This window comes from Girardinichthys multiradiatus, chromosome 13, assembly GCF_021462225.1.
Source record: "Girardinichthys multiradiatus isolate DD_20200921_A chromosome 13, DD_fGirMul_XY1, whole genome shotgun sequence".
NCBI lineage: Eukaryota > Metazoa > Chordata > Actinopteri > Cyprinodontiformes > Goodeidae > Girardinichthys > Girardinichthys multiradiatus.
Window position 1 is genome coordinate 13,054,014 of NC_061806.1, and position 19,831 is coordinate 13,073,844.

The window sequence follows — 19,831 nt, forward strand, 5'->3', positions numbered from 1 at the left end:
CATCAAGCGCTACAAAGAAACTGGCTCACATGAGGACCGCCCCAGGAAAGGAAGACCAAGAGTCACCTCTGCTGCGGACGATAAGTTCATCCGAGTCACCAGCCTCAGAAATCGCAGGTTAACAGCAGCTCAGATTAGAGAACAGGTCAATGCCACACAGAGTTCTAGCAGCAGACACATCTCTAGAACAACTGTTAAGAGGAGACTGTGTGAATCAGGCCTTCATGGTAAAATAGCTGCTAGGAAACCACTGCTGAGGACAGGCAACAAGCAGAAGAGACTTGTTTGGGCTAAAGAACACAAGGAATGGACATTAGACCAGTGGAAATCTGTGCTTTGGTCTGATGAGTCCAAGTTTGAGATCTTTGGTTCCAACCACCGTGTCTTTGTGCGGCGCAGAAGAGGTGAAAGAATGGACTCTACATGTCTGGTTCCCACCGTGAAGCATGGAGGAGGAGGTGTGATGGTGTGGGGGTGCTTTGCTGGTGACACTGTTGGGGATTTATTCAAAATTGAAGACATACTGAACCAGCATGGCTACCACAGCATCTTGCAGCGGCATGCTATTCCATCCGGTTTTTGTTTAGTTGGACCATCATTTATTTTTCAACAGGACAATGACCCCAAACACACCTCCAGGCTGTGTAAGGGCTATTTGACCAAGAAGGAGAGTGATGGGGTGCTGCGCCAGATAAACTGGCCTCCACAGTCACCGGACCTGAACCCAATTGAGATGGTTTGGGGTGAACTGGACCGCAGAGTGAAGGCAAAAGGGCCAACAAGTGCTAAGCATCTCTGGGAACTCCTTCAAGACTGTTGGAAAACCATTTCAGGTGACTACCTCTTGAAGCTCATCAACAGAATGCCAAGAGTGTGCGTAGCAGGAATCAAAGCAAAAGGTGGCTACTTTGAAGAACCTAGAATATAAGACATATTTTCAGTTCTTTCACACTTTTGTGTTCAGTATATACTTCCACATGTGTTAATTCAGTTTTGATGCCTTCAGTTTGAAGCTACAATATTCATAGTCATGAAAATAAAGACAACTCTTTGAATGAGAAGGTGTGTCAAAACGTTTGGTCTGTACTGTACATATTAGAGATCTTACCTCAATCAGGTTTATTAACTGTTCACATTATCATGTTATGGCCATTTCCCAGTTGTAAAAAGGACTTATCTAATTTTTTTTTTTAAATCATTAAGGTATAAAAATCAAACCATTTCAAAATGTTTTATAAAAGTCCATGTTCTCATTTCCCTTGTGGAATTACCATTTAAATATGTCGAAAGACAGTTATTTTTTGCTAGGTTTTGGACAGATACACATCATTGTAGAATAAACGGATACATAATGCAGAGAGCAGCAAATTGTACTTTCAGTTAAGTTGTAAAATTAATTATTTTATTGGCTTTAAAATTTCCCTTCCTGCCAAACCAATGGTTTCAAAGAAATACCCAGATAAACCGAGTTAAACAGGACACCAACTGGCTTCAAAATAAAACAAATGCTAAATTTAAAATATTTATATGAAGCAAAGTATTATGCTGCTAGATGTGGATGGATGGATGGATGGATGGATGGATGAATGGATGGATGGATGGATGGATGGATGGATGGATGGATGGATGGATGGATGGAGTTATATTTCTCTGACAATTTCCTTTGCCATACTCATCCACACCTGAAAAACACTTAAGTAAAATTCCAGGCTTTTCCAGACTGCAGAGCAAGCCGGATACAGACCGTTGTCAAACGGCTGGTCTTGACTTCAGCGCTTTTATTTTGAAAAGTAGAACTCCACCGGTGTGCACATACCCGGCTGAAGAGAGAAGAGGGATTTACTGGTGGCTGGTTCGTCCTGGTCTGCACTAAAGCAGGAGCTGCTGCAGCTGCACACACACATCAAACTTCCTCCTCCTCCTTCTCCCTCTTTTCTACCTCCTCCTCCTCTTCTTCCTCTTCATCACTGCAGCTCTCACCGACCGCAGGTCTATTGGATGGTAGAGCCTTTTCTTCATCTTATGCACACAGACAGACACACGCACAGGATCGCGGAATCGCTGTCCGGGCTCTAGGACGGGACACGGGACTCCGAATTTCAGCAGACCCCGGTAAGCTCAGATTCACATCTGCTGGATTGCTGCTTTAAAGTGCTGATTGTGTTTGAGGCAGAGGGTCATATATCATATTAAGACGGGTATTGAAAATAAGGGATCAGATGCGGACAGCTCATTTCTGAAATATCGATAATGGGCAATAGAGCTGATTAGATGATAGGCCTGTGGATTTGTCAAAGGTAGGTTTAGATTTTTGTCCTTTTTGGCCCATGGTCTCGTTAAAATGAACGCTATACTGACATTTTATAGTAAATTTTCGTTATATATGCGCTCGCCTTCCTGTAACCATTACATCATCTTCCTTTGATTTTATCTTTTGTATGCACTGATGATGAAGCATACACCCTCCTGTATGCATTATCACCTAATTGCTTCTGCGGAACGCATCGTCCTATCATAAAACAACTGCAGTCATAATGTCCGATCGCTATTTATATTTATGAAGGGGGGGGGGGGGGGGGGGGGGGGGGTGACCTGTTTGACATAATTTAACATCTTGCCCGTTGAATGTTGACGCAAGTCCCCAATTTTTATCTGTCTTTTCGCTGTCTCTGCTTTCAGATGAACCGTGTCGAGACGATGCGCTGAGACGCAAACGGCCCAGGCTCTCCGGTTGTGCGCTCACCCAGAGGCTGCAGCTAACGGAGAGGGGGTGGACTGCGGTATAAAGGAGAAAAAAGGTTTCTGATCCATAAAGGTTGTGCCCCACTCAAAAGGAGCGAGTCTCGCCCCTGACCAGGGGGCGATCAGCGGAGAGGTAGAAGTCTATACAAACGATGGCCACCTTACTGCGGAAGATCGGTCTGATCCGTCTGCACGACCGAGACACGGAAGATCCGAAGCACCACCAGGGCTCGCTGAAGGGGACCAAGGGGAACCAGAAGAACAACGCCAATAAGCACTGTCAAACCGCCAACGAGACCAACCTGCTGAGCACCCCGGAGATCAAGGCGAGGACGCTGGACCAGCACGGCAAGGACAAGCCGACCGGCAAAGACAAGCAAGGCAAGGATGCGAAGGAGAAGCAGCAGACGGGGGGAAGCGGGAGCAAACCCTCCAGCGCCTCCTCCGTGCCGCCGCTGGCGCCTCACCGGCAGCACTGCACCCAGGTGCGGACGAGGCGGCTGATGAAGGAGCTGCAGGAGATCCGGAGGTTAGGGGACAACTTCATCACGGTGGAGCTGGTGGAGGACAACCTGTACGACTGGAACGTCAAGCTGCACCAGGTGGACAAGGACTCGGCGCTGTGGCAGGACATGAAGGAGACCAGCACCGAGTTCATCCTCCTCAACGTCACCTTCCCCGATAATTTCCCCTTCTCGCCGCCATTCATGCGGGTCCTCACGCCCCGGCTGGAAAACGGCTACGTGCTGGACGGCGGGGCCATCTGCATGGAGCTGTTGACCCCCCGCGGGTGGTCCAGCGCCTACACGGTGGAGGCGGTCATGAGGCAGTTTGCTGCCAGCCTTGTAAAAGGACAGGTGAGAGGGTGCTCAAAGTTTCAAAAGAACACACATTATAAGGCATGGACTGAATGTGTGCAGTTCATTTAAGAATCCATGCGTAAAATATGGTTTAAACATACACAATGAACACAATATAACCAGTGCTGCTACCAAGGGGGGCGGGGCAGAGGGGGCAATGGCCACCCCAAAGAATTTGCAGGCCACCCTCCATGATGTGCATTATATTTTTTTATTATGAGTTTAAGGTAGATGAGTACATATTTTAAGTTCCACATTTTTTTCATTTGTTCATTCTTATGTTATTTTGGGTGTGTCCTTCATAGGGTACTACTTTTTAAATATTATTCACTCCTTCCTGCCTTGCCCCCTACCCCTCAAATGACCCTCCCTCCCCCATATACATGATTGATCCTGAACCCGATCAAACCAAAAATACCTCCCTTGGGTTGATGTTTACATGTAAGCACATTTCCATACAGTAGACTATCAGTGGAAATAGAAAATTGTATGGTCAGCAGAAAAGCTGCCATACCAGAAGTCTCTATTTTGTACCCAAATAAGTTGGCTACATAATGGCAAAAGGGTGAACTGACCAGCATCCATCAGAAATCAACTCATTTGATAGGTTAGCAAATGTTTATTTAGCCATTTATTAGCCTAACTCTAAAACTGGGATTTTTGACCCAAACACACCACCCTTGTAAAGCTTCAAAGTTTATTTTAGAATTGCTCATGGGACAGAATTTATTAACTGCTTTTAAAATAAAATGTTTGCTCCTAGATTTATTATGCAGCTGTGGTATATGCAGGGATAGGTGAGTGCAGATGGGTACAGTGGGAGGTAGCGACGGGCCAGGAGTGAGTGATAGACCTCTCCTTAGTGGCACCTGATATCAGAGGTGTAGTTTTTAGCCTTAAAAAGCATTTTAATCCAGAATATGTTTTATTAAATAAAGCAAACTGAAAATGTGGGTACTCCCCAGATTTATGTATTCACCTAAATATTTATTAATCTATAATTCTAAGTAACCAGCATATATAATTCGGGGAGCCAACATTATTTCTGACAGCTTTCTTCCTGGACAGATTTGTCTTAAAAACTATCAAATCATCGTATGATTTTACCTTTATACTTTAAATGAATCAAATAGATTTGCTCCTAAAACTCAGTTTATTATCTTAGGTTGGTAAACTGCTTAGTCCTTATTTTTTCTTCTAGCAAAGCCAAGACTGTAGAACATATTACATTCATGTGACTTTATAGCAGCCATTTCATGCAGTGCATCCCCTCTTCTCCACGCTAGCTCTCCTCTGTGGTTGTGCAGTGCTCTCTTCTCATCACCTCCATAAATCAGCAGCGTTTGCCAACAAAGACATGACATGGAAACATCCACTTGCAGTTTTCTAACACGCTCTCCGAGTATTTGCAGTCAACACTGGATTATTCCTAAGGAGAGATAAAGCAATTATTCAACATGTGATGATGGAGGGAGACACTGATGGGGGCGTACAGACAGAAGGTATAGACTACAGTTGTCCTCAGTGATTTAGGCTGACTGGATTATGTAATCTCACCAAATGTGTTTTTCACACCCTCCAAGCGCTGCTGCAGCTCACAGCATAGCTCCTGTAGCTCTAGTGAAAATAGCAGCAAGGATACATGCACTCAAAGCCATAATGGTTTAAAACGGACATGTTTTTGCAACATGTTCCCATCATTTTATCTGCCAAGTTTGCTCTTTTTTTCCTCTCTACTCAGACTACTATTTTGAAATGCGCTTTGGTGTCAGACCTTACATAAAGTGTCACCGAGACTCACCCCCCTTCAGCCCACAGAGCTTTGGTGACATAACACAATATTATTCTAGAGTCATCTGTGGTTATGAAGCACGTGCATCCAAGAGAGGTCATGCAAAACCTGTGCCCACTTCAGAGAGACTGAGGGAAATGCGTGTGCGATCATCTTGATTTGCTGCTTGAGGAGATGAGCAAGCAGCTCTGCAGTCTTCACTAATTATGGTGCAGTGTCTTCCTTCTCTGCTTTGCTAATGGAAGCAATATTGATTAATTATTCCTCTGTGTGTGTGTGTGTGTGCGTGTGTGTGTGTATGTGTGTGTGAGTGCATTGCTTTATCTCTTTGTTGACGTGTCTACCTCAGCACCGGGATGTGCTGTGTCTGGATGCTTTTGCTTCCTGTGCATCATGTCAGAGTGAGCATACAGAGCTCTATATATACCTAGATACACAGGATATATTTATCTGCCCTTGGCCACAGGTTCTCTGTGACAATAGTGATGCAGCCTGTTTTGGAGCTTCCTTCCTATTTTTGGTGTGAGAGGATACATGCAGTGACATCACACTGAGCTGAAAGTCAACACTGCCTTTTCACATGCAGACAAACTTTGTTGGACACGTTGATGTCTTTGGACAGGTATACAACATCCGGTTAGGAATGCAATTATGTCTCCTGTGTCTGGGTAAATGAAGCCCCCCAGTGATGTGCAGATGGAAGAAACCAACAAGGCCAGAGCACACAGACAGAGCCTAGATGTCTTCGTAACAGAATCCAATTTGGTTATCTGATCTGTGCAGCTGCGTGGTTGTGAATGCAGAAGTGTTTAACAATACACCTGTGTATGGAGTTGCACAATAGTTAATTTGATACAGTCTGCAACCTGCTCCACTCTCTTGCCACTCTTTGCTGCAGACTGATTGTAATAGAGTTCTTAAGTGGCATATATTTAACTCCAAACTGTTGACTCAAGAAGTGTCAGACAGGTGTAAAGATGACTTGTAATTTTCAACAGAAATTAAAGTAATTAGGCTGCCTCACTATTTCTTATACTGCTATGGATTTTGGCATTTATAAGTAGGTGTCACTTTTAATGTACTCTTATTTTGTATATTGCCTTTGTATTGGGATGAAGTTGGTATTATTCAGTGTTCTACTGCAAACTGACATGTTACGTAACATTTTTAGTGACATCACAGACTTGTTTTAAAGCAAAGGCATCAAATTGTGAAGGGGTAAAGTCACCATTCCACACCCATCAATCTCTCCCAGCTCCACCCTTTACCCTGTGATGACACTATATGATAAGGGCAAATTCTGTTGTAGCTTTTAGCTTTGTTGTGCCTCCCAGATTATCAGTGGCCGAAACTGGACAACCATTTTAAAAACTCTTTCGGTTCCCTTGAATTGAGTCCTTCCTGCCTGGGGACACATCCAAAATGTTTTATGAACTGTGACCACATGTGGACAGCTAATAATCTTGGGGTGGCACAGTGAAACCAAAAGCCATAACATTTCAAGAGTTATATAAGGTTATGTTGTTAGGGAGGAATTTCAAAATTCAGGTACAATTTTAAGAATAAACTTAAAAGAATACTGTTTTAATTTCTACAGTATATTCTGAAATTGGTATAACTCTACTTTATATTGTTTTCCTCACTTTATGACCAACCAAGAATGGAGGTTCAATGCTCTATTCGTAGTCTATGAGTGCCTGGTAGTGGTTAAATAATTATTAGCTGAATTAATTACAAAACAGTTCAGAATGCCATCAGTTGGAACAACTCCAAATACAGGTCCTTCTCAAAATATTAGCATATTGTGATAAAGTTCATTATTTTCCATAATGTAATGATGAAAATTTAACATTCATATATTTTAGATTTATTGCACACTAACTGAAATATTTCAGGTCTTTTATTGTCTTAATACAGATGATTGTGGCATACAGCTCATGAAAACCCAAAATTCCTATCTCACAAAATTAGCATATTTCATCCGACCAATAAAAGAAAAGTGTTTTTAATACAAAAAACATCAACCTTCAAATAATCATGTACAGTTATGCACTCAATACTTGGTCGGGAATCCTTTTGCAGAAATTACTGCTTCAATGCGGCGTGGCATGGAGGCAATCAGCCTGTGGCACTGCTGAGGTCTTATGGAGGCCCAGGATGCTTTGATAGCGGCCTTTAGATCATCCAGAGTGTTGAGTCTTGAGTCTCTCAACGTTCTCTTCACAATATCCCACAGATTCTCTATGTGGTTCAGGTCAGGAGAGTTGGCAGGCCAATTGAGCACAGTGATACCATGGTCAGTAAACCATTTACCAGTGGTTTTGGCACTGTGAGCAGGTGCCAGGTCGTGCTGAAAAATGAAATCTTCATCTCCATAAAGCTTTTCAGCAGATGGAAGCATGAAGTGCTCCAAAATCTCCTGATAGCTAGCTGCATTGACCCTGCCCTTGATAAAACACAGTGGACCAACACCGGCAGCTGACACGGCACCCCAGACCATCACTGACTGTGGGTACTTGACACTGGACTTCTGGCATTTTGGCATTTCCTTCTCCCCAGTCTTCCTCCAGACTCTGGCACCTTGATTTCCGAATGACATGCAGAATTTGCTTTCATCTCAAAAAAGTACTTTGGACCACTGAGCAACAGTCCAGTGCTGCTTCTCTGTAGCCCAGGTCAGGCGCTTCTGCCGCTGTTTCTGATTCAAAGGTGGCTTGACCTGGGGAATGCGGCACCTGTAGCCCATTTCCTGCACACGCCTGTGTACCATGGCTCTGAATGTTTCTACTCCAGACTCAGTCCACTGCTTCCGCAAGTCCCCCAAGGTCTGGAATCGGCCCTTCTCCACAATCTTCCTCAGGGTCCGGTCACCTCTTCTCGTTGTGCAGCGTTTTCTGCCACACTTTTTCCTTCCCACAGACTTCCCACTGAGGTGCCTTGATACAGCACTCTGGGAACAGCCTATTCGTTCAGAAATTTCTTTCTGTGTCTTACCCTCTTGCTTGAGGGTTTCAATAGTGGCCTTCTGGACTGCAGTCAGGTCAGTAGTCTTACCCATGATTGGGGTTTTGAGTGATGAACCAGGCTTGGAGTTTTAAAGGCCTCAGGAATCTTTTGCAGGTGTTTAGAGTTAACTCGTTGATTCAGATGATTAGGTTCATAGCTCATTTAGAGACCCTTTTAATGATATGCTAATTTTGTGAGATAGGAATTTTGGGTTTTCATGAGCTGTATGCCAAAATCATCCGTATTAAGACAATAAAAGACCTGAAATATTTCAGTTAGTGTGCAATGAATCTAAAATATATGAATGTTAAATTTTCATCATGACATTATGGAAAATAATGAACTTTATCACAATATGCTAATTTTTTGAGAAGGACTTGTAATTGGCATACTGCTGTTAGTAAATATTCATCAATGCAGACAGGGTGTTTGCATGGCTTAGCATGAGATGAAGTATAACGTTATAATTAGTAGCAGTTGTGTAAATTACATAGCAGTAGTGCTTATGTGTGGTGAATATTGCATCCCATGCTGCAGATCGTTTTGGTAAGTTACAAAAATTTGTGCCAGCTTGGCTTAGCTAGTGATTAAATTGTGAATGCTGCAGAATCAAATGCATAGGAAGGCGATACTGAATAGTTCTGTCCTTAAAGCCAAATATTTTCAAACACTATCATAGCCTAAGGCCAGTATGCAGTAGTTTGACGTTAGTATTACATGATATTGCATACAGAATATATAATATAGTTGAAGTGATAAAATGATCACTCGGTAATGTCATATACCACTGTCTGAAACTAAAGCCTCAATATTTTTTCTCAGTATTTTACCACAATGATTTAAGCACAGTCTGTAGCACTATTGCCTTAAAGAAGGTTCAGGGTTTTAATCCAGATGGACTGTGATGGACTGGCAACTTGACAGGGGTCTACCCCACCTCTTGCCCTATGACCGCAGGAGATGTCCTGCAAGGACAACTGGGTATGGACACTGAATCGGTAGATACAATATTGTTGCTTTAAAAACAGAAAATATGACTTGCAAATGAATGATTAGTGATAGCAATAATACATTATCTGATAAGGCTAAATTTAAGGCATATTGTACCAGTTTTATTGCTAATGTCTTTTGGTTAAACAAAGATGAAAAGGATGCTTTATCAGGAAGCAGCAGATTGTGTCTCAACATTTCCAAGAAGAGGTAAAGATGGCATTGCCTTTCATCTAACTAACACATAAAGTTGTTTGAAAAGCAAAAGATGAATATGATTTCCATACAAAGACACCTGTTAATGTTTAAATGTGGCTTTCAACAAATGGCCAATCTTAAGGTGGCTTAAAAGATGGCCATGGACATCCAGGGTTTGTTTTATTTTGAGTCACACTCTTAAATCCCTAAGGATTTACCTTTTGATGTCATCATCAGAGCTTGTTTAAACAATCCAAAAAGCACCCAACTGAACCAGAAAAATAGTTTTTGCAGGAAAGGTGTCCTTGGGGAACTCATGATGGCATCGATCCCAACATGTCCGTGTTATCCACCCCGCCTCCACCCCCACCCCCGGACCCCACTAGCTACCTTCCAACATGCACTAGGGCCTTCCCTGCTCTGCCCATTGACTGATCTCCATTCACATGATTACCCAACAGCCACTCTACACTAGAGTGTGTCCCTCTCAATGAGCGAGTGCTTAGCTGGGCAGGATAAACACTGGCATGGCACAGCGTTGGCCCAGGGCACTCGCTGAATCACAACACATACTGGTGCAGGCAAACACACAATGTTTTCCCATTACATTTCTTCTATCTCCTTCAAATCAGTCTTTATAACCTCAAATGTACACTCAACCCTTTTTCAGGTTGAATAACTCTCTAGCAAATCCTCAAAATCCCACAAGATGTGATTAGGTTAATGACAACATAATGCTTAGGTTCATCACTATTGCAATTCTTCAACAATGGCAAGATGTCAGAATAACAATATGAGGCAGTTGGATGTAACTTTAAGGTTTATGATTAGTTTGCATAGAACATTTAAATGCCAGGTGCTCTCTAGTGGTGTCTTTTGGTTAGAAATCATCTTTATTCAACATGAAGCTAAGCAGGTTTTGGAGACAGCTTTTTAAGCGGCACCCCATTGTTTAGTTTTTACATTATAAAGGATGTTCAGATGGGCCGTTTGGAAAAAGATGAGGACGTCCTTTAATGTGGCTTTATGAAAGAGAGGAACTGAAAGCAAGTCCCTGAGCAGCACTGCGATATAATGTCTGTCTGAATGAGTCACCCAGTGAGTCATCTATTCATTTTTCCAAAACAAATGGCCAAAAATCTCTACTGTTTGTCATTGGAGCACTAATAGGCTTCAGACATCATGTTACTGTCCACAGTGAGATTACTCACCAATCTTCTGTCATGTGCATGCACCTTGTTGCATTTAATGATTTTAACTCCACATACAAATTACACGCCTCGCCTTGATGGACTATCTAACTGGGCAATGATAAGGCCAAGCTTGGTGTTGAGACAAGTTGGCTGAGATATGCTGCATGTGTATGTATGCGAGTGTCTCCAAGCCCTGCAGTGAAACGAGGCCACTGTTGCTACAAGAATGGAAACTGCAGCCTTAATCTCCACCTCATCCCTTTTTATCCGCTGCATAGCTTTTAGCCCAAAATAGCCAGACAGTGACATATTAGGACACATTGTGTTCCATCAGATGGCAATAGAAAATTTGCATGAAGTATCTCCCTGCAGCACAGAAAGAATCCTAAAATACATTTTTAATTAAAATACATTTTTAAATTTAAAGCTCCTCAACTGGGGTCCACATGCCTTATAAGTTATTGAAATTATTTTACGGCTGTTGTAAAACTATGATGTGTTGTTCTTTGGTGTATCATTTAAACTGTTCACTGTAAACTATCGAGATAGATAGATAGTTTGTGTTTAAGGTTAGGATTAGGCGTCAAGGTCTAAGGGGTTAGGGCTTCAGAATCTTTGAACAGGAAAAGTTGTGAGGCAAAGATACTGGTTTTAATTTGATCTGAACATGTTCTCAGAGTACACATACTATTTATTTATTGGGGACCTAACAAGTTAAATTCAGACACAAACTCACTTTGAACAGCATCTTACGTCATTTGCACTCTTTTCTCTTTAGAGCAGCTTCTACAAAAGATTTATATATGCTCTCTTGCCATCTGTTGGCAGTCTAAGCCCTGGTTCAGAGACGTTCAGTACTACACATTTTAGAAATCAGATTAAAATCAGTATTCTCTGCAAAAATCTACCAAAGCTAATTCCAAAGACTTTTCTGCTTAACAACTAACAACTAGTAATCCTGTCTCCTAAAAACCACAATTTATGGCATCAAGTCTACCTACACAAAGTTTTGCATCTTTTTGTCCAGCTTTAGAATGATGCCTTCTGTTCTGTCTCTTAAACACAGCAGGTCAGGAGTGTGCAATGATGTGTGATGATACAGGGTTGCTGCTCTGTGCTGCACTGCAGCATGCAGAGGACCTAACCTCTGAGAAAATTTCATTAGTATTGGTTTTGGTGCAAGGACTTCATGTCACTTTCCTCTGCTAAGAAACATGCTTCGTGAAGAGAAATGATGAAGCATTTCTGACTTCTCATAATCAAATCCAGCAAAGGAAAAAAAACATCAACATATTCTGCTGCATACTGAGTCAACAATATGCAACATTTCTACACATTTGAAGCATGATCAGTGGGCAGAGCCTTCCTGTACTGTTGGATTATTTTTTTTATTCTGCTGAGATTTTGAGGTGATTTTAATAGATGCAAAACTAGAGCCCCTCGGATGAATCAAAGCTTTGTTGTCATGGCCATAGATGTCTCCTAGCAGCACAAAGACAGTTGTCTCCTTTTCTATGCACCCTCCTACGCAGGCTTCTTCAGGGAAGACTTAGCATGGCTGATAATAGCCAAAGAAGCAGCTTTTATGATTTCGCTGGATTCTTCATCTTAACACACATATATTATTAGCCCCATGTGCAAGAGGCGGGGGCTAACAGTTCGGTTGCCCAAGTCAAAATGTATCAGTCAGATGTTGCAATGCTTTTTGCACTGAGCTAGAAAGCGTTATTTGTTACATTCCGGCGTATGTATGGCTTTTTCAGCTTTTATTGTAGTGGATGGTTCTGGTCTTCCCTTCTGTCCTCTTCGCCCTGCTTCCTACAGGGTGCATTTTCTCTCCTGATCGAAGCTGACGTCTTAAAAGCTCTTTCCCTGCCTTTAAACATTGATCTAGCATTGGTCAGCCTGATTCAGAGCACTCGTCCTGTCAACATCTCCCCTGCGGCTGCGCATTTGGCATTAGCTTCATCAATTTGCGTGTGTGGGCTGGGTTTTTTAGCTTTGTAAATCTGGTCTGTATTACCAGTAGGAGTTTGACAACACTGCTAAACAAAGGAGCCGTCTTTCCATTCAACTGACATCATACAGATATCAAATGTGAATGTTTTGACAGGACCTGCTCTTTGAAGTTCTAACAAATAATTTCTTCTTCTTAAAAATAATGTAAATCTGTGTGATCATACAACATCATTATGACGACTGAGTTTCGGCTTTCCTTCAAAATGTCTGTATTTACATAAGGTGGCATTGATAAGCCGTGACCGGAAAAAAGCACGAACATCTACATCTTTTTTTAGAGGGACTCAAATGGAAAGGATCTAATGAGAAGGGCGCTGGTCATTTCGTCCCTGTCGCTGTTTTGCACTTTTGCCATTTTGATCTATTCGTAGCCAACTTTTTCTAGTACCAAACGGAAATGTAATTTCCTACCATCCTTATTTTGGTTTTCACAGTGGTTATAAGGTGTCATAGTTCAAAGGAGTCTGCTAGTTCAAAAAGGGATCAGAAGCATTAATAACAAAAATATCGCAAAATATAAAATCTTCATAAGAGAAAGAGTTAAATTAAACAAAGTGTGAGATTTAAGCATATATATATATATATATATATATATATATATATAAGCACATATTGTACCAACCAGTAAGCAGTGGTCGTGCACATGGGTATGAACTGGTTTGATTGGTGCTATAAAATGGAAGTAGGAAGGGTTAAGGGGCATTATGACTTGGAGCTTTATAGAATCACTTGAAGGATGAAGAGACGAGACAATGGATTTTATAGCAGTTCACTTTTGACATGATGCAAATTCTGGTGAAATGGACCTTTTTCTTTAAAACCTGAGTGATCAAGTTTTGCGGTTATCTCTCATTTTCATATAATAATAACCTGCATATCTTTGTTCTTTGAACCAGTGCAAAATAAATGAGGTATCTGATGACCTCTCTAATTATTGGGGTTGATGATTATTTGATCATTTTCTGACATCTTAAGGTGAACAGATAATCTATTCTAAATTTAAGTGATTGGCCTGGTAATCAATAATGACAATAGTTATTAAGCACAACGTTATGATCTCAAAGTAACAGTTTGAAATTTAAAACAACATTGACTGTGGCCCAGCAAGTCTCAGGAGAAAACCCATCTTCATTGATTAAATTGCACACGAGCAAAGGTTTTGGATTTGAATCAGTGCCAAAGCATAGTATTTTGACTTAAGACGAACTTTCCTCTCTTGTGATGTAAGACATGGCTCTCCCACCAGGGTGCCATGCCATCAGGGGACACTTAGAAAAAATAAAGGTTACCTCTCAGTTGCACCTTAAAAGGAGGATCCTACTGCATTTTTGCCTGTCCAGTCAGTGGGGAGTGTAAAGACTAAGAAAATATGACTGTAATTATGCTGAAGTTTATACCTGATTTGAGATTCCTATTCAGCACAAAATTAAAGGGGTATTTAACTTTTGTTTTATGGAATCTTGGCTTTATGGAATCTTGGCTTATTTTTAAAAAGACACTTTTGGACATTTGGACACTTTTGGTTTGTGTTATGTTACAAAAATAAAAAATATAATACATTGCCCTTAGGTGTGAATGTGTGTGTGCGTGGTTGTTTGTGTGTTGCCCTGCGATGGACTGGCGACCTGTCCAGGGTGTACCCTGCCTCTCGCCCATAGACTGCTGGAGATAGGCACCAGCTCCCCCGCGACCCACTATGGAATAAGCGGTAGAAAATGACTGACTGACTGACTTTTGGACATTTGGACACTTTTGGTTTGTGTTATGTTACAAAAATAAAAAATATAATACATTGCCCTTAGGTGTGAATGTGTGTGTAGTTTGTCCTGTGTGTGTCTGTGTTGCCCTGTGATGGACTGGAGACCTGTCCAGGGTATACCCCGCCTCCCGCCCATAGACTGCTGGAGATAGGCAAAAGCTTCACCGCAACCCACTATGGAAGAAGCGTTAAAAAATGACTAACTGACAAAACATAATAACTGTCCTCCATTGGCACTGCTTGATTGATTGAAGGATGTTATTTAAATTTGTATTTCATTTTTGCACTGAAGTTGAAACTTCCAGGATGTAGTTGTAAAAATGAACAGAAATGTTCCAAGAAGTCATATTTCTGTTTTGGAAAGTCAATGGTTGCACACCAGTCCTGACATCATAATCCAAAATGGCTGCCTTGCATAAAAAAGCTAGGGATACTTGCTATGAAAAATCTGATTTTGGCACTTTTGGCTATATGTGTTACATGAAATCTTTCACACAAACGACTACACAACCCCCTTTAGTGAACATGTTGTAAGTGTGTTAGAAAAACACAGAATGTAGAAAAATAGATTGTTATTTGCTTCTGTTGCCAACAGTATTTACCCTTTTTAATGGCCTTGATAATTTGAAAATCCCTTCGGTTTCTGAACTTGCAAGTGGAACATGTTTAAATCGAGTTTGATGTGAGGGGACTGGTGGCCTAGTGGTTGGAGAGCAGGGCATGTGGATCCTGGCCACAAGTACCCTGATTCGAATCTCACAGCCTGCCACTCTGGGTCCCTGAGCAAGACTCTTTGCCCCTGAATGCTCCCTGGATGCTGCACAACGGCAGCCCACTGCTCCCTAAGGGATGGGTTAAATGCAGATAATAATTTCTCCATTGTGAGATCAATAAAGTCTAAATTATTATCATTACTATTCCCAAATAACTGTTTCAACTTCAGGGGTAAATGAAACACCACAAAGTAGCCATATTATTCATATTGACTAAAAAATGCAGACAACTCTTCTGAATACTACTAATAAAGCCCAGGTCTCGTCAGTTCAAGGAAATAGGAAGTATGCGCCTATGTTTTGCCAATGATACTAGATTCTTGATATCCTACAGAGTTTAACCAAATACATCTAGGTATTTATTTGTGATAACCTTGTTACACCACACATTCCTAACGTCTCTACCTCTATTTCTGTTTCTCACAGGGCCGTATCTGCAGGAAAGCAGGAAAGTCCAAGAAAGCTTTCAGTCGTAAAGAAGCCGAGGCCACATTCAAGTCCCTGGTGAAGACCCACGAGAAGTACGGCTGGGTGTCCCCGCCGATTTCCGACGGCTGAGTGTCCAGCTGCGATCCATCCAACCCCCGCGCTAGCTGGAGGGGAAAAAAACCAAGCTAGCCTCTACGTGGAAAACAACACACCACACTAACTTAAAAATATCTCATCTTCACTTTTGGCTATGTTACTCAAGATTTCATTGTGCATTTTTTTTTTTTTTTTCATTATTGTCACCATACAACTACAAAAGCAACAACAATTGTTTTTTTTGTTGTTGTTGTTGTTTCACCTTCTTTTTGCCCAGGTGGTCTTTCCCCTGGTACGGAAAGAGGCAGAAGAGCGAGGAGAGTGTTCGTGTATGAATGTGTCACCTCATGAGAAATCAGCTGGGAATGTTAGTCACTACCACCGGATTTATTTGGGGTTTTTCGTGTGTTTTTTCTTTTTTCTAGCACACATCAACGTAGGTGCAGTCGGACAAATCGGATATGCGAACTTTTTTGCCTCCCATGCGAAAGACTACTGAATGAAAGAGATTCATCTTTCTCACCAGTCCTCTCTTTAGCACTGAACTGACTACATCTAACCATTTGTGTAGCTCTTGGGTCATTTACATACAAATTAAGCTGTTAATGTTTAATAGACAGGCAGCGCACTGACATTTATATTCACTCGTTCCCTCTTTCTTTTTTCCTTGCTTTCGACTGTGCCGCTGCTCACGGTTCAATGCAACATAAAGATTGTAATTTACAAGGAGCTGTGCTCCTCTTCTTTGTTCTTTAACGCATTGTTTCTCTTTCTCTCTTTCCTTCTCTTGTGGCTAAACTTAAAGCTCAGTGTTGCGTAGATGGATAAAAAAAAGTCACATTTTGCTTTATGCAGAGATCCTGTATGATAAACAGAATGACAGTCACCTTCTTTCTTTCTCTCTCTGCTCTCATGCTTGTCTGTAGGAGTGGAAGAAGGCTTTAATTCCCATGATTTAGATACCAGATGGTACAGCTGAAGGCCGGGCCTCAGTGTGTGTGTTTATGAAGAGACTACCCTTTAAACGGTTAAACTTGTGGCTAACTGTGAATGTCAGTATGACCTGAAGGGAGTGCTATTTCTTTAGTTAAACAACTAGCCGTCTCGTTCTACTATATCTGTGTCATTACTTAAACATGAGTGGAGTAGTAACTGTATGTCTCTCAACCCTCCATGTAAAGAAGAACATTTTTACAGAAAATAAAAATCTTTAGCTCCCGACACCCACACGTTTGACCTCACCGCACACCTCGACCGCGGCGCCGACACCTCGGAATGGGAGCTGGAGTGCTGGTGTTTATTGAGTGGTGCTTTAAATCCACGAATGCTTCGGAAAACTCCTGATTGATGCAGCACGGAGAAAAGGAGGACGGGGAAGGGAAGAAGAAGAAAAAGAGTGGTAGGATGAGGAGGGAACTGTGCGTGCTTTGATCACTGCTGGCTGCTCTTGGGAAAATGTCAGGTGGTTTTGCAAAGTGGATGAGCGACGGGTATTATTTGCTCTACCTGTTGCACTGACTCATTGAGTTACAACCTTTAAAAGGAGTTTCTAGATGTCGAAAATCAAGCGTACAGCCACTGTATCAGTCATAGGCCTTCTGGGCAGACTGTCCGTCCGGTCCAGTTTGTTTTGCTATGTTCCAGGTAAATGTCAGAGGAAACGCTGCTAATTGGTCTGACATTTCCACAGAGCACCATTAGAAAAGAGCAGGAAGATGGAGGACGTCAAGCCTCCCGCTCAGCCGTGACATATCGTCACTTCCCTCTCCCGTCCTGCTTTCGGCGCGAGGGAGGGCCTGTTCCCCGAGTGGGTTTTTCATCTCTGCGAGATATAGCTATGGGGTAAATTCAGATTGAGATTAATTCATGGTTTGCAGCTGATAACAAATACCAGTGAGCAAATAAGCATGTCACATTCCTGTCATGGTAAAAAATAAATAAATTGTAACAGAGGTGGAAACAGCAACGCACCATCTGGTATGTGATCATGTTCGAAGCGTGTTAGTGCTTTTTTGAGTATGGCTTGTCATTTCAGGTTCTGTCATCAGAGAAAACTGTTATCTGAAAAATTGTTATGACAAAATATCTCAAAAGCTGAGTGTTTGCTGGTTTCAAGAGAAACCTTTTTGTGACATAGTTTAGACTGGTAGTTTGCAGAAACTAACTGGGTGAACTGACTATTTGTAATATATCTGCATGTGATACGTGATTGGTAGCTAGCTACTGTATATCGTTTTTCAAGAAAAGCAAGAAAAACAGAAAAGAAAAATGCAAATGCTTCTCTTTTCTTTTTTTATTTATATTAATATTTCCTTTTCTTTTTGAGTCCCGTACTGTATGGACTTTCTCTTTCTTTCTAAATGTTCTGAAAAATGTCACATTGTGTTATATGAATGTTTGTGTTTTAATTTATTTGTGGTTTGCCAAAACAATGATTTGAAGCATGTTGCAGGAACTGTCAACAGAAACAGAAGAAACAAAAAAATAAACAAAAAAATTGTTAGCTTATGTATTTGTGTGATAGGGGGAAGGTTTGTTTTTGTTGGGGAGGGGGATTCAAGGAGCAAAGACTCCAGATTATAAAAAGGAGGTATGATGGGAGTGCAACAAATTCCTTCGATCCTAGGAATACTTCCTTGACCCCTCCATAATGACACTACTGCCCCTTACCCATTGGTCCTAATCTATACACTGATTTGGCTCAAGTGTAATGCAGTCAACACAACATGGACATAAGCTACCCTTAGTAACAGATCTAGGATCAGTATGGACACCCTATGCTTTAAATCTACTTTGTTTAGGGGAATCTGACCTGGGATCAGTTACTGTGAGCACCTATGTCCCACTCCTGGCTTGAGCGTTTGGTCAGAGTCCATGGTCTTAAAAAGTTCAAAAGGTGAATGGTCGTTGCAAGACCTCACAGCAATGTGCAATAAAAATGACATCCTATTGATGTGGTTGTGTTTCTTATCTGAATTCTGAGCTACATTTTCATGCATTTAATGACCCACTTCAGGTTGCTGTGTCCTCTGCCTGGCCCCATGCATTGTCCTAATTTTGTGCCTGGTAGGGCAAAGCTTAGAGATCAGTCAGTAGAGAGGGGCTGGAAACACCAATTCTGTGCTTTTAAGAGCTGCTTTGTCCAGCTTGAGGGAGATTTGCTGTTTTGTCTGTGAGAGCAGAGCAGGTGTCCTAACATAGCAGGCCACTTAGTAGGAAAAAAAGCTTATGTGCATGAGTCATGGGGAGAGATTTATGCACAGAATATAGCGAATAAGCAATTCAGAAATATGTGGAATTCTTTGGAACACCAAAGAAAATGGTGAATGGTGTTTTCTAAAACACAGCTTATCCAAGTGTCTGTCTTGTTGCCAGTTGATTGTTGTTAAATAAAAAATGACCGAGTTATGCATTTTCATTTTTTAGAATGATAATCAAGTATCTCTAAAATAAGAGAATCCTTAATAATCTTTTTTTTTTAAACTATTGATGTAGGTAATAATATTTGCACACAGCTGTTAGCACTGTTACCTCGCTGCAAGAAGGTTCTGGGTTCGAACCAAGCCCGGGATCTGTTCGCATGGAGTTTTGATGTTCATCCTTTGGGTTCTCTCCAGGCACTCAGTATGAAAATATGCATGTTAGGCTAGTTGATCTCTCTAAAGTTTCCTGTCCAGGGTAACCCTGACTTCCCGTTTCCCTGTGGTCTAAATGTGACATAAAACAAAACACTGATTTCTCCTAGCAACTCTTAAATCATATATAAAATCAAATGGGTGAGCCTAACAGGAGAGGGCATAAGGGAGGACGCAGGGTCTTCGGACAATATGGAGAAACTGTGCAAAGAGAAAAAAATCTAAGATTGTTCTTTCTTTATGGTCCAACCTTCTGCAGTGTTATAGGAGGTAACTAAGTGCTGCCCTTGTAGCAAAAGAGGATCACCTACAATTAATAGTAGGAGTGCCAGTAAGTGT

At 41.5% G+C, this 19,831-nt stretch overlaps 1 protein-coding gene across 1 annotated transcript; it reads left to right on the plus strand.

The window, feature by feature from the left end:
- The first annotated feature begins 1,834 nt into the window (after positions 1–1,834).
- Positions 1,835–19,265, plus strand: ube2ql1 (ubiquitin-conjugating enzyme E2Q family-like 1). Its single transcript, XM_047384491.1, has 3 exons — positions 1,835–2,112; positions 2,680–3,599; positions 15,759–19,265. The coding sequence occupies exons 2-3, from the start codon at positions 2,895–2,897 to the stop codon at positions 15,888–15,890; spliced, it is 837 nt and encodes a 278-aa protein (XP_047240447.1). The 5' UTR covers positions 1,835–2,112; positions 2,680–2,894; the 3' UTR covers positions 15,891–19,265.
- Positions 19,266–19,831: the final 566 nt, after the last annotated feature.

Excerpts from the sequence above, each read along its gene's own strand:
- ube2ql1 (XM_047384491.1), top strand. The coding sequence starts at position 2,895 with ATGGCCACCTTACTGCGGAAGATCGGTCTGATCCGTCTGCACGACCGA. Across the intron at positions 3,600-15,758 it reads CCAGCCTTGTAAAAGGACAG|GGCCGTATCTGCAGGAAAGC; the intron begins GTGAGAGGGTGC and ends TGTTTCTCACAG.